At 42.6% G+C, this 15581-nt stretch overlaps 1 protein-coding gene across 1 annotated transcript; it reads right to left on the bottom strand.

Annotated features, from left to right (window-relative positions):
• Positions 1-3748: 3748 nt before the first annotated feature.
• Positions 3749-13871, bottom strand: LYSMD2 (LysM domain containing 2). The gene is made up of 3 exons (XM_030955558.1): positions 13509-13871; positions 9921-10258; positions 3749-4521 (listed from the first exon to the last, which is right to left on the bottom strand). Exons 1-3 carry the CDS (start codon positions 13704-13706, stop codon positions 4470-4472), a joined length of 588 nt encoding a protein of 195 aa, XP_030811418.1. The 5' UTR covers positions 13707-13871; the 3' UTR covers positions 3749-4469.
• Between the last annotated feature and the right edge of the window lie 1710 nt (positions 13872-15581).

Genomic DNA, 15581 nt, shown 5'->3' with positions numbered 1-15581 from the left:
TTTACCTATTAAAGTTTTCATTAATCTTATTTTATATTCATTTATTTTGGTTTTAAATACTAACACTTTTTTATCCTTTCTTATTTCTATATGTAGTATTCTGTAATGTGGACTGTAGTGTCCTTAGCTAATTGATAAATCTTAGACATTACAATTGCCTTCCATATTAGAAGAATATTCTCTTCTTCGGCATGTGTGAACATTCTCTTTGCACCATTTGATGATTGTGCATGCATAATTAGTTGAATTCCTGATGTGAATATCCTGATAGCAAGTGTAAATAGCCATTGCTTTCTCTAAAGAAAAAAAAATAAGAAAGCAATTCAAGTCATTTTGTATGGAAAGGGAAGTTTGCAACTAGAGATGTTTTTTTAGGAACAGGAGCCCTGCTTTTCAGAAAGACTTAAAGAATCTATTGTATCTCAGTATCTCTGAATATCAAGGCTGTGGTCTGATCATTGACCTCTGTTCTGTTCTGAGCAGTATTATCTTGGAGAACTTATTTTATTTTTTTGGCCTATATATGCTAGCATTAGCCAAGAGTTTGGTACTTCCCAAAGAATCAAAAAGAAAAACAAGAATGTCATCCTCATTCTTCCTCAACTAACAAAGTTTTGGAAGAATGGTTTATGAGGTCTTTTACCTTAAAGTGAGTGGATAACTTTATGTATGAAGAACTAACAAAGCAAGATCAAAGGTAAAGAAGCATTTAGAAAGGTAAATTTCAAACAGAGTCCCAGAAGATGTAAGGCCTTAGACTCAGTGGAGTAGAGGAACTCCAGGAAAGTCGTGTACTCTTTAATTACAGATTCTTCATTCATAACTGAGGTTATCCCTTCTCTGATTTGTTTTTTTTAATCTTTTGATATCTCTAAAATTGATACAGTTAAAAAATGTTATCTGATGCAGAGGTTGGAATTTGCCTGCCAGCGAATGGAGATACTGACTTAGAGCACTGCCTTACAAAGTTCTCTAAGTGTTAAGTCACTCCTTGGGTCATTTTCTTCCTCACAGCTGGAGATTAAAGAGGAGCAGATTTGAGCAATGTTTCTCTGCCAATTGAAGCAAACTCTGGAATCCCTGCAAAATGTAAATTGTCAACTGAGCATTATTGATAATCAGCATTAAGTGAATGTGATAGCACTGAGGTGTAACAGCATAAGTCCTTGCAAACTGATGAAACATAAGCCAGTGAATGTTTTCTAGCATCCACAAAATACATCATCACTGCCTGCTCATACACATCCTGACATGAATCACTGAATTGCAGTATCAGTCACTAATGGTAAAAACCATATTCAAAAATGTAATCAATGTAAGCTTCCTCGGACAAATAGTCCCTTAGAAACTCTATAGAAAAAAATAGGAAAAAATAATTAATGTTATTTTAAATCTGTGCATTTGTTCTCATCTAAACTCTCTTGTTTATTATTATTTGCTATTGTTCCCAAAGATCCGAATTTCTTAATGTCTCTGTAGATCTCAGTTGCATTCTGCAACAGCTTCTGACTTCCTTTCTTATGTGACCATCACGTGTGAAAAGCAAAACTGCTTCCCAAATTTATGGGGAAAATTTATGGATTTATGATAGAAATCAGGAGGATGGCAACTAGCCACAGACCTCTACAGATAGGGGAAGTGGCAGTGACCTAGGATCTGCACTTGAAAAAACAAAAAAGGACAAAATGTCCTTCTCCAATGACTATTTTTAAAAAGACCCCAAATTTCCTTCTGTCAACATGATGAGTAGTATAAGAATAATTTTAGTTTTCATTGGAAGTTAGTTTCTTACTTCATCCTTTTACAAGTCTGGTACTAAAGGGAGATGTCATCAAGTAGTGACCAGTGACTATGAACAGTGTGTGGTGATATTTGTTAACCTCTCAGTATTGCAAATTTTGTAGCTCAAACAAAGTATCAGTGGCATAACTTAGGAAAACAACAAACCCAACAATGGGTATGCCCTGATTGTATTTCAGAGTATGCACATTCTTGGAGTTGTTCTGTACTTACCCTGCTGCTGTGCATCCCTGGGGGCACACATGGAGATAACTGGAGCAGCCTGAGTATCTGAGAACAGGGCAAGCCTCTGACAGATAGACCAGAAATCACAGCTACAGTTCCTCAAATTAAATTCACTTTCCATCCTGCCCAAGCCACTAAACTTGTTCCTTGAATGCTTCAAATACTGGTTCCATTGCTGGTACATGGAATGAACATCTATCTGTACATCACACCTTTCAGAACCAGTGAAACACAGCCAGCCTGATCAATCACCCTGCATGCCTGAAGGGCTGTGACTTAACCAAAATAAAATCAAACCAATGATGCAAGTTTTAACTTGCATCACAGATCAGCACTTATTTTGCAGGGAACACTTGGAGCACATTAGGGTCTGACATACACTGCTGTGTGTTTAGCCATAATTAGTAAATCATAGTGCTCGCTTTTTTCCTGGTAAGAAAGGTATTTTCCACAACTGCACATCTCTGTTTCAAAACTGACAAAAATCGGTTTCTGTGTTGTTTCTATCTCTGCTGGATCCTGCAGAAATCCTTCACTTCTAAATTATGACTGAAAATGTAATAAGTACAATATATATGGTATTCACCTTTTGAGCTTTTCTAATAGACTATTGTTTCTGATACTGTACTTTATTAAACACTTTACTACAAGCTACATTAGTGTGCTGCTTTTGGTGGGGGTAGAGTTCATTTCTCCACAGTAGCCAATTTAGGGCTATATTTCAGATCTCTGCTGGAAACACAAATGTGTTGATAACACAGAGACATTCTCATTTCTGCTGAGCAGAGCTTGCACAGAGCCAAGGCCTTTCCTGCTCACCCCACCCATGAGGAGGCTGGGGGTGTACAAGAAGTGGGGAGGGGACACAGGCAGGACAGCTGATCCCAAATTCCTTAACACAAACCCCGTGCCAAACCCAATCCCTATCTCCTAACCCTAAACACTAACCCCAGGTGTAACCCTAACCCTGGGCAGGAAAAGCAGCCTTGGGCTAGGGCTGTTTCCAAGGAAAAAGCTGTGGAGGCAGCCATGTTGTGGCAGTTTTGTGTTGCCCTTGGCATTCCTTTGGCAGCTGCAGTGGGCCTGGAGCTCTGGGCTTTGTGGTTCTCAGAACACTAACCCTGGGTATAACCCTAACCCTAGGTAGAGCAGTAATAGCAGCCAATTCCTGCTGAGCTTTGAATTTTTACTTCTGCTTTTAGGAAATGAATGACACTCTGTTTTGTTTCCCTGTTAACATACTGCAGCAAACTTTTTATTCTAGGGTGATACTGATGATCTAAATGATAGGAAACTGCATCTGTTTCAGTTGGGATCCATCAGATCTTTAGTGACAAAACTTTTGTGAAGTTTATGGAGTCCTTGGCGAAAAAATCTGGGATATTTAACAAGTTGCTAATATCCTAACTTCAGGGCAAGAGTGAGTGCAGGTTGTACTCTGTGTCCCTGAGCTGCAGATGGAGTCCACTTGCATACCTGAATACTGGCACCTCTTCTCAGAACAGGGAAGGCTTGGTAACGTGCCTCTTATTCATCTTAACAAACTGCACAACTAGGGCAGGTAGCTCTTGCAGGTCTCACTTAGGAGAGTGAATTATATGGATAGGGTAGAGACATTATTTACCCTGAAATTACAATCTAATACTTTGTGAAACTAGACAAACCATTCTTCCCTAAAAACAGGCTAGAACCAAGCTGACTTCATTATGAACACACACATCAGTATTTTTGGTATTTTATTAAATTAAAACCACACAAAATTTAACTGCACACAAGAACACACATCTGATATTCCAATGTCATATCTCACAAAAAAACCTCTTGTGTAACTCATCCCTTTTATGAGTAGAAATCCAATATGCAAACAGTCCTTTAACCAAAAAGGCTTTAATTAATCAACACAAGCTGAATTGCCCTTTCTAGGAATACATCATAACCACACACAGACACATACAAGGTTTACAGGCAAGTTCTGCAGCCCTGAAGTAGACAAAACTTTCACAGTAAACTTGCCTATGTTTGCAGAATAAGTAAATTCCTATTACTTCCATCATTTGTCATTTACAAGCAAACTTATTTAATATTTTTAAATACTTAAAACAAATTTCACTTTAACAAGTATTTACAAAATCTTTACTAAAGATCAACATCCTGCATAAAGGTGACCTCAGGGATATATAGTTGCTACCATGCTACAGTTTGCACAGAAGGGGTAAAAAGGCCATTGCTAGTTTTGGAAGGCTTAAACCTTTTATTGAAATAACATAAGGACATTAACCTATGGAAGGCAGAAGAGGTCATAATTTCAGTGCAATTACCCATTCATGACTTCTTTTAAGTACATCAAGAGGATGAGTCCAAAAGACTTGGGTTTTGAATTATTGACTGCTTAGTTCTGTAAGAACTGATTTCATGGAAAGTTTTCAGGCCATCACATCTGTCTTCTACTGGTGATACGAAGAAGTTGCATAGGGACCTTCCTCATTCTCCTCATCTCTAGAAAGAAAATGATCATCAGGTCAGGAGCATACCATTCTCAACAGTAAAACTGCAATAAAAATGCAGGTGACCGGTTCTCCTAGTGGGTCAAAACAGGCCATGCCAGCCTTGCCTAACAGGAATATTTGCAGTATAATACTGTAATTTACACATCTCTGGAGTTTCTGATATGTCAAGAACATAATGTTGAAAGCAAGTAAAGCTGTGTAAGTTCAACAACATCAGAATGTATTTTTAAAAGTATTCTTGATCAAATAGACAAGAAAAACTTAAAGGATAACAAGGTGGAGGGCATGCTGGAGTTCCTGCAGTGGTGCTTTTCATTTCTTCTTTTAAAAAAATAAAGCTTAGAGGTTTGTTTCAACATTTTGAATGGCAGGAGGGACAGAGAGACCAAATGAAGCAAGAACAGGAGCAGTCAATCATAGCTGTGGGTGGATCTGTGTCCTGATGCTGCAAGCTGTTCCTGATGTATACTTCCCTTACATCAATCCCCATTGAGACTGATTTTCTTAGGAATAAGCAATCACTCCCAAATGCTATTGTTAGTGCAATAACTGGATAAAGCAAAGTAATGTTGCTTTTAAAACATCCTCAGAAAATCAGTTTGCCTGCTGTTCACCGGACAATATTGCCTTTAAAAAAAAGTGTTATGTAAACCTATTGCAGTGCAGCACCAAGGATGCCAAGTTCCCCAAAGGTCATTGCTTTGTACTACTGTAGCTTCATAGTTTTGTTCCCGAGAGTCCAACCTTAAAGCTGCTGCCAAGTTCAGTGTTTTGGTAAGAAGAGAAGGACTTTATAGCTGCTACACTGTGAAAGGATTGCTTTTAATACTGTGTGTACCTCCATACAAAGGTACAGTTATTCAAAATCTAATAATGATATAAGCTAAAAAGTAAATATTTCAATATCAAAACCATGAAGACGTTTCCTTAATAAACATGATTATTTATCTACAATTTAAATTTCATATAACCCCCCAAACCAGAACCCTACAAACTAACCAAACAGCAGAGTAACTTGTCTTCCCAGCAAAATGATCATCTTAAGCCAAAGGCATAATATGTCCTTTGCCTTGAAATAATCTTGCCAAAAACAGAAACCTCAAAAAAAAAACAAGTTTGGGATGAAACTGGTTGTTATTGCAGGGATGTGTGGTTACAGTAGTACTAAGAACAGATTTTTAGCCTTCCTTACAAATCTACATCTGTTTACATTAGTCATGCTACCAAGCAAGTACCAAGGATGCAGATATCTGTATACATTTAAATAGTATCCTTCATTATATCCAGTTCTGCATCCAAAACTGCCATGGAATACTATAATTTTAATAATGTATCATTTGCAGAAGCTGTCCGTGATTCATGGCATGACAGTAAAGTAAGAAAGCTCTGGTCTGTGACCCACAAGCACCACCAAGGCAGTGTATGTTTAGTGACCAAACAATTTACTTCACTTTTAAGATGCTTAAAATAGCAAGTGCTAAGTCATGGCAACATTCTCCTTGAGGGGATGGAAAAGGAACAGCACAGCATTACAACACTCTGTAGTGCTGTCTCTTCCCGTTTGCTGTCGCCACTTTGCCCAGTGAGTTACAGGAACTGAAAGAAGTCTCCTGCAAGCAATGGTGTGCATCAGGCCACAAATAACCACTTCTGTAACAGCACGGACACCTGACTGTGAGTAAGTACACTCAAATGCTTGGATGCTTCTAGAATGCCCAATTAAACAAGGCAGCAATCTGAGCTGTTAGTTTTGGGATGTCTGAAAGGATTCTCCACAGACAGCCTCCTTTGTTGAGGCATCTCCTTTCTCAGCTGATAGCCAAAGAGGGTGAAAAAATATTGGGCAAATTATCTCAGTTGTGAGCTTTGAAGGCTTCAAGACCATAGTCTTTCCTAGGTTCAGGTCAAGGCAAGTGAGCAGATGACAGTACAAGGTTCTGTTCCTGTGCTGACACCAGTTATACTGGCTTGAATCACCATCACTGATTAGAGAGGCTCTGCTCAGTTACAAGGTTTTCAAAATTAGACACTCCAAGGTGAATGCAGAAAGATGTGACCTGTTCCAGAAGCACAGTATATGGTTTAAGTCTATCTTAATGACTCTATAAACACCTTGCATTAGATACCTGGTGTTCACATTTCTCATATTCAACTATCTGATACAAAAATCACCACTAAAGTAATTTTCAGTTTCAGTGTAAGAGCATTTTGAGCCAGGTGAAGCACCACTGTATTTTCTCAAACTATCACAATTGCTTTATAATGAGTACTCTCCCCTAATATCAAATACAAGAATTAATAACATATGCTACAGAGAACTGTATTAATCCTTTGGCATTTCTTCTGGCCTACTATAAAAACATTGCTCAAAACAAAAAGGCTTTATTGCCTTGAGCTGCATCTTGGGTGAATATGCATGATTAATAAATGACTCATTAACTTACAATTTCTGCTCAATGAAACTCCAGTAAAGGTACTACTACATGTAGATCTAGTCATGTGTTCATATAAATTCTAATAGTGAAAGGCAGCTGGCACAAACTGAGTGGATCACATACTATAACCTTTTATGCTCATCTGCTTGCACAGCTATTATAGTTTAATATCTAGTCTAAATCTGCAACTATGTGCTCCCCAGTTTTTCTACCTAAGCTTTATTCCTTTAAAAGCACTTAAGGGAGTGACTCCAAGAGCTCTAATTAAACAATATTATTCACTCTAAGCTGCCTTTGTAGCACAGGGCAGTTTCTGACTATGAAACTCCTGTGTGGTTTAATCCAAATCAGTGTACGTGTGCACATGCATTCTTGGCAACTTAAAGGAGGCTAAACTAAAGAGCAATTTAGTAGATGTGGTTCTCACACCATCTGTCAAATCAGGCTCATGCTATGGTAAGAAGTTATGGCTCTTTAAGTTCATGAGCTGATAGTCTGCTTCTGCTTGCAGTTTTGTGAGCTCCAGTGTCCCTTCAGGTGGTAGTGGATGAACTCCAGGTGTTCCTTTGGTACCCTCAAGCAGGCACAGAAGTATTTGGCAGTGTTGGCAGATCAGGTTCTAAACAAGCCTTGACAAGGCAACCCGAATACAGGCCAGAGCAGCTGGAAACAGCACTCTAACATCATAAATAGTTTTCACTGTAAGAATAGAAAACTGTGCATATTCATGAGGCTGGTTTATTAACACGGCTGTCCAACCTCCGAAGGCTTCCTGCTCCAAGCAAGGGACACAACAGGGCTGGGCTGGAAGGAGAACAGGAGCCTTCTGGGGAGCTGCTGGAGCACAGAAAGGAATGTTGTCACCTTCCATGGTGACCAGCATTGATGGTACACAGCTGAAAAGTATCTCTGAGGTTTTTGGCAATGGTCTCTCTCTACTCCTGTTCTCTGCAGAGTAAATATTGACTTTGGTCCTTTGCCCCTTCCTGCCAGACTACAAAGGGGTCTGTCCTTTCCAACTGTTGGGGAGGACAGGGCAAGGATGGCTTTTGTGAGCCATAAATGGAAGCCAGGGGCAGTGATCTAGAAGGGAGTATTATGAAGACTATCAGATGCACAGGCAGCTATTTCTCTTCAGAAGCTTTGGGCAACATCCTGCTCAGCAGACTGCCTGCAGCTCTGTACTTCATGCTTCCTGTAACATACTGACCAATAAAAATCTGCTACATGCATTTAACAGAATTATCTGTTAAATCTGAGCAGGAGGTGGGAAAATAACTCATCCTCCTGTATACATTATTTCTTGGGAGGTGATTTGGTACCAGCTCCACATTTCCCAATTTGTAACTGAAGCAGCATAGGAAATGGATATTAGTGGCAGCAGTGTACTATATGTGCAGTGTCACTTCCCTGTATTGGCTCTGCTCGTGGTGCAGCAACATCTAAGTGAATTTTCTTCTTCAAATTAGCATGTTATTTTCTTGAAAGGATGTTAAAATAATTGCCTTCCTCTGCCAGGGACTGTGGTTTCCTGTTATGCAGTTTAACAGCTGGGTCAACACCTACTCTGAGCTGTGGTAGGTACATACATCTAATGATCTGAAAGTCAGCAGCAGCATATTTTGATAGGTGCTCTATGTTGGTTCAAATATAACAATGGAAGTGGATGGGTTTGCACAGAGAAGGTTCTGAGTTCCAACAGCTATTTTTCCTTTCATGCAACCAATGCAAAAGAAAGTAACTGACAAGTGTGATAAGATGTGAAAGCATTCCAGCCTTCCCTGAGACTCAAAACCAGTGTCCTGGCAATGGAGGGGATATTTCTCCAAAGGAGGCTTGTCCAATAGCTAAATACAATATACTGTTCTCCTTCAAACTTCTGTCTGCTGAACAAAGTTTTAACGTTGCTGAAATAATTTCTTAGTTTTGAGTATAGAATTTATTGAGCATAGAATTTATGCAATTCTATACTCAATAAATTTGGTCCTGAAAGGTTACCTTCTGCTTGCCCTCAAATCAGAGCATGTGAAGTGAACCAAGATGGTGGATGAAGTTTTGCATTGAACAAATTAGCAAAAGCAAAGTGTGTATCTGCAGGCATAACTTCTCTCCATCTCTCTGGTAAGAGAAGCAGCACCAGTCCCCTGCAGTCAAACCTTTTACTGTGAGAAGGAGCACCTCAGCATCCCCCACTGAGGGGATTTCTGCAGGGAATACCAGGCAGACAGCCAGCCCAAGAGACTGATTGTGAACAAGCTGAGGAAGCTTGTCCCAAGGACATGGAAAACAAACACCACTGAAATCCACTCATGTTCTGAGTCTTTCTGTGCTCTCCGCAGGATACCTACATATGTGAGGGGATATGTGCCACTATTGTGGCACAGAGGTCAGAAAGTACTGCTTTTTCTATGAGTAAATATGTGAGAGCTCCTGGCTGTGGAAATACTGAAAAAAGATGAAGTTTGCATAGGTGAATCCACAAAGTGGGGTGAACTGCATAGAAAAAGGAAATAGGAAAGCTTAACTGAAACTTTGCCATGAAGAATGTTTACACAATGAGGCAATTGGGACAAAAGAAAAATAGAATCATGCCTTGCTGTACACAATCAGCTTCCTCATAGGCCTTTGCTTAGCACTCTACCAAAAACTATGTTTTTGCTTAAATAGTTGCCTACTTGCACAGCAAGACATCTCGGAGAATCCTGGCCTTCTGGCTTTTATGAAATAGTATTTGCATTCTCCAAATAATCTGCTGTGAGGCAGCCTTTCTAACTGCCATGGCAAGGCACCTGCTAATGCTGTGCTCTGAATGTACCTGATGCATGAGAACAACAGGCACTTGCTGCTGACAAATAAAAGCCACAGGTGCTGTGACCCCACAAAGAGGGGTCAGCTTAGACTGCAATGCCTTCAGGGGGAGATTACAATGTTTAACACCAAAAGTGGCATTTACCTGACATTGTCATCTTTTAGTTTTCTGGCTGCTTGTTTGGATAACTTAATCTGCAAGTCCAATCTCTGTAGGAAATCTTTGGCAGATAATTCTTCTGGTGCAGTGGGCTGATTGTCAGGTTCTGGAGGACTGGGAGAAGAGCTACTTTCTTCCTGAGCTGCCACTAGTCCTTCATCACAAGAAGGGGAGCTGTCAACAGTTTCATTCTCAGGAGACTCCAGTGAATTGAGTCCATTAAACAGTAATGGTTTCTCTGATATAACCGGAATATTCAGGGTTTTCCTCAGAAATATACAGTCATTAGTGAAAAGTTTATTTGCCCTCTTTATTTGTTCCATCTGAAAGAGATAGAAAAAATATAAGGTATTAGGTTTTGGCAAAGTATAAAGCATTAACTTTCTGTACTAGTATACAACCTTTAGTTAAAATAAATCTGTACTTTCTTTGCAGCAGCAATTATTTCAGGAGAGAATTTGTTTGCATTCAAAGAGATTTCAGAGTCCATGTTCTGTTTCAGCCTTGCTAACACCCTAGCTTTACATGCACTTGACTCCACAATACTGCTTTTTCAAAGTCTTGCACTATCTAAAGATGCTGTCCTAAAACAGTCTTGCAAGCTCACATGAACAGCCTGCCAAAGAACAAAAATCCAATCACAAATGTACTTTTGATTTGGATTTATATTAGAATAAGGCTCAGAACTGCTAGCAGCTCCTGTAGGTGAACTCTCTGGTAAAAATGATGCAGAATCCAAACGAGGCAGATAAATCTACCACGAGGGTTCAATCTGTTGATGCAGATGACTAAATGGTGAAATGCTTAGATTTAATAATCCCATTTAAAAACTGAATAGCTAATATCCAGTGTCACAAGCAAGAGAAGATCACTACTCTTCCAGCTCCTAAGGGTATAAAGGAAGCTTTACCTGACTCAGTAGGAGTTTGGCCTTAGTGAAACTTCTAATGGCTCTAGTGTAAATGTCAATTGTTAAAATCTCTATAATTGTCTGTCTTGATGAGTATCAAAAAAGTTTAAAATACTGGCTGGAGCTTTTCTGGAAAATAGAATACAGAAGCTGAACACTGAGAGCCTGCTGCAGGGGAGCTGGAAGGTGATGCTTCAATAGCTGATAAATAATGCACTGCACTGCTATTCTCTCTCCTATTTCACTGTAACTCTACCTCTGGTAATTTCTTCCTAAAATACCAGCTGGTAGCATTTGGAAGTCTGTACCTCTGCACTGAGCAATAATGAAAAGGAAAGTACTTGGTTCTAAAAAGAACATCCCTCAGCCCCGAGCAGGTGACTTTGTATGTGCAATACAACTCCCACAACTCAGTGTGACTCTGTACATTCAGAGGTGTATGGAGAGCAGGATTTAACAACAGTTTTCTTTTTTTAGTGCTAGAACAACTGAGGTAATGCCCATTAGGTACAAATCTATCATAGTGACAGAGCAAAAGATTCAGCATATGCTTAACATTTTAACTGAAGCTGTAAACTGGTGCTGAACTAATTAATCAAAACTACTTTACTGACAGTGAAATATAGTCCTCATCCTTCTCCCCTCAAAAGGGATACAGCACTTGCACTGAACCATAAATTGGCTGAACCATAAACATGAATTCCCAGTGTCAATTTACTCAAAAGGAAAATACAACAAATGCAAGTTCTAAAGATTAATAGACAGTATCCAGGGGAGGGGGTGAAGGGCAGAGGATGAGGCCAAACAAAGCACACTGATCCCTCTCCCCCAGCCTGGTATTTTTATCTATCTTGAACTGTCTATGCCAAGTCATGCAAAGGCAGCCACTGGACAGGATGTCTCTGGCTACAAATTAGCTCCCAGTGAGGAAAACCACAGGGGAAATTCCTAAAACCAGCAATACTGGAGGCAATGGCAGCCAAAGATAATTCTGATGTTTCCATTACAACTCTCACTTCCAGCCAAGAATACAAGATGCAGGAAGCAAACAGAAGGACTCTTTAGAGGAAATCTGTCTTTGTCACTGTATGAACACACAACAGCCTGCATTTTGCTCAAAGCAAATGTGTTTGCATACCTTCCTACCCTGGGCTGAAACCCATGAAAACATAAACACCATGGCTGATTCTGCTGAACTTGTCATTGCTCTGAGGGGCATTTCATGTCAGTTTAACCCCTCTCAACTGCAGTCTATAATGATGCAGCTCTGGCTTCTTAAGCAGAGCACTTATTAAATCAAATAACCAATTAGATGTTGGGGAAAAATCCCAACATATCTATTTTACATCATTAGCACAGCAAAAACTTATCAAACTCATAAACAAAATTTATGATTCATAACTATAACTTAGAGGTGTTTCTACAGGTTTGATTCACAACTTCACTTTAGCTGAAAGGGAGTTGTAAATAGCTTAAAAATGCCTTTTTTCTAGAAAACTACTATTTTAGTGATCAGTTTGTATTGTTGAAGGTGATAGAAGGCTTTAGTAGATCTTGCAGACCAAGAGAAGCAAAAGAAGCCACTCCAGTCACAACCTAACAGCTTGGCACTACACTGTAGCTCTTCTAGAAGGAGCCCAACTGGAAGGTGCTGTTTGCAGCTGATGTCAAAGTGGTACTGACTGTACCAGTGCCACCTCTTCAGCTGCTCAGCCCTGAGCAATTTTCTGTGTTGGGACTACTGAAGCTGCACACTGGAATACGGGCCCCTCATAAGTGGGAATGAGACAGGGTGGGTGATTTCTGCTCCATCTGGAATGGTAGCAGCAGGGTCTGTTGGTAGACTTTATTGGACTCTGCATGTCCTATGCTGGCATAAGCCTTTCAACATTTATCTCAGAAATGAACTTTCTTTCTCCCTAGAAAGTGAGCAGAAAAGCAGCAACACTTTCAAATCAGTGGTACATGTGCCTCACCTCTGGACTGGTAGGCAGATCACAATGGAAGAATGTTTAGCCCTGAAACTACTGGAAGAAATTCCTTCTCTTGTCACAGCCTGTGTGTCAAGCTCAAAATGATGCTTTTTTTTAAGGATAGGTTTAATGACACTGATTATATTTTTTAGCCTGCAGTGAGTGCAGTGGTGCACAGCGGTGTGATCCAGGTTTATTGGGGAGCAGCAGGTGTGAGTCCTTTCCCCAGGCCCCCTGCCCACCCCAGCGCTGTTAGCTCCAGACCTGCCAGCCCCGGGCACAGCGCAGCCTGCTGACCCTGCGGGCAGGCCACACTTCTGATGTCAGCATTTTAAATACTGAAACTAAAACTAACACCGTACCCACGCTGGCTGCTGCCCACTGTGTGTAGGAAATGCCCTGTGGGACACCTTTTTGCTGTCAGCTCGTCGCTGTGGCCCAAGTGTCCCCGCTGTCGAGGCTACAGCCGCCAGGCTATGGAGGAGATGCCAGCCCACGGGAGTTGTGGCTGCCCCATCCCTGGAGGTGTTCAAGGCCAGGCTGGATGGGGCTCTGAGCAACCTGCTCTAGGGAAGGTGTCCCTGCCCGCGGCAGGGGCTTGGAACTGGATGATCTTTAAGGTCTCTTCCAACCCAGGCCACTCTCCGGCTCTAAGCGCCGCTCCCGGCCCCGCCGGCGGTGCTCCCTTACCGTGACGCCGTACTTGAGGGCGATGCCCTGCAGCGTGTCCCCGGCGCTCAGCCGGTGCTCCACGTAGCGCTCGGCCAGCGGCGCGGCCACGCTCGCCGTGCTGCCGTACGAGCGGGCCTTGGTGCGGGCGAGCCGCTGCGACAGCTCGGCCTCCGACTCGGGCCCGCCCACCGGCTCCTGGCGCAGCGCCTCGGCCATGCTGCCGCCCGCTCAGCGCCCGCGGCCCCGCGCCACCGCCCCGGGCATCGCCCCGGCACCGGCCCCGGCCCGGCCCCGTGCCGCCCCCGGCGCGCCGGACACGGGCCCGGCCCCGGCGGAAGCCCCGGCTCGGCCCGGCAGCCCCGCCCGGCGCGGAGAGGCCGCATGCGCGGGGAGCGCCCGCCCTGCGCCGCCCGGGCCGGGCTGGGCCGCGCCGCAGCGGCTGTGCCGGGCCGGGACTGAGCCGTGCTGGGGCAGAGCCGGGCCGGGGCTGAGGCGAGCAGGGCCGGGCCGCGCCGCAGCGGCTCCGCTGGGCCTGGGCACAGCCGAGCTGGGGCAGAGCCGGGCCGGGGCAGGGCCGGGCCGTGGGCAGCCCCGAGCACTGGGCGCGGAACGCACGCTTGCCCTGTAACACTGCCCAGAGAGCCGGCACTGAGGGCCCCTGGCCGGTCAGACCCCAGCGCGTTTGCCGGCGGGAGGCTCAGTAGTGCGGTCCGTTAGAGAGTGTAAAAAGGAGTGACTTCGGGCATTAGTGCGCAAATATGAAAGTCTGATTATGCCAGGTTTACTGAAACAGTAAGACGTGGGAAAATTCATTCGAGGAAAATGACTTGTGACTTAGAATCATGGAATCCCTAATTTGGTTTGGGTTGGAAGGGACCTTAAAGATCATCGAGTTCCAGCCTCTCCACTAGAGCACGTTGATCAGAGCCCCGTCCAACCTGGCCTTGAATGGCCTCCACCTCCAGGGATGGAGCATCCACATCTCACCTGGGAATCTGTTCCAGTGCCTCTCTAGCATCACAGTAAAAAATGTTGTGCTAATATCTAATCTAAACCTACCTTCTCACAGTTTGAACCCATTCCCCATTGTCCTGTCACTGCAGGCTCTTGGCAGACAGTCTTGCCCCGTCTTACTTCTGTAAGTTCCCTTCTGGTATTGGAGTACCATGTTACATTAAAATTAATTGTAATGTGTTCTTGAAGTGAGTACCTCTCACCCAGAAACCTGGCAGTGGGCCGGGAAAGCTGATCCATTATTGCTGAACTGGAGCTTTCTAACAAAACCCGTACATCACAAATAGATGGTGTGCATGTGTGCGTCCTGTACAGACATAATACATACCAAAATACCCAGAAGTGTGCAGAGCAGCCTGCCCTAGGTGCCTGTGCTGGAGCAGGGCTGTTGGAAAAGATGCCTCTCAAAGGTCAATTCCAGCCTCAACCAGGCTGGGATTCTGGCACGCGTGTGTGTGTGACACTAGCATGGTGTCATTTTTTTTCTGTGAAGTCCTAGAAAGATAGATCTCTATCTTAAACCTAAGCACAAAAGTCATGCATGTCATAACCTCAGCATTCCTCAGTCCAGTATGTATTCACACAAGTATTTGCAAAAAAAAAAAAAAAAAAAATAATCAAGACAGATCTCACAAATATTGTTAATCTGGCCACAAGTTTCCAGATGTAAGTTAGGAAAATGCATAAGTTGCCCTGCAAGACACACAAGTTGACACATCGGCACCTCACCATCACATGAGAAGTCAGTGTGACAATCCTGAGCAGAGGGACTGTAGGCAATGCACAGACAGACCAGAGCAGTACAAGAGACAATAAACTGATGGCAAGAAAAGGTTCAGTTTAATTTTTCTGCAGTCTATAATATATTTGGGAAGCTGGAGGGTCCCCTAAGGATGTCCAGTTGAGTTTACTCCAGCTGTAGAAAGTGAACACCAGATTGTGACATCTCAGTGCTTTCAAGTCCTTGTGAAACAACTTGATCTGCAGAACTGCATCAGCATTTCAGCCATGACCCACCTGGCAAAGAGCTGAACTGCAGGTCAGCATTTATTAAAAATGTCTACTGTGTGTGCAGTG

The sequence above is a fragment of the Camarhynchus parvulus genome, chromosome 10 (genome assembly GCF_901933205.1).
Source record: "Camarhynchus parvulus chromosome 10, STF_HiC, whole genome shotgun sequence".
NCBI classification, from domain to species: domain Eukaryota; kingdom Metazoa; phylum Chordata; class Aves; order Passeriformes; family Thraupidae; genus Camarhynchus; species Camarhynchus parvulus.
This window is presented reverse-complemented; position numbering and strand designations above follow the sequence as displayed.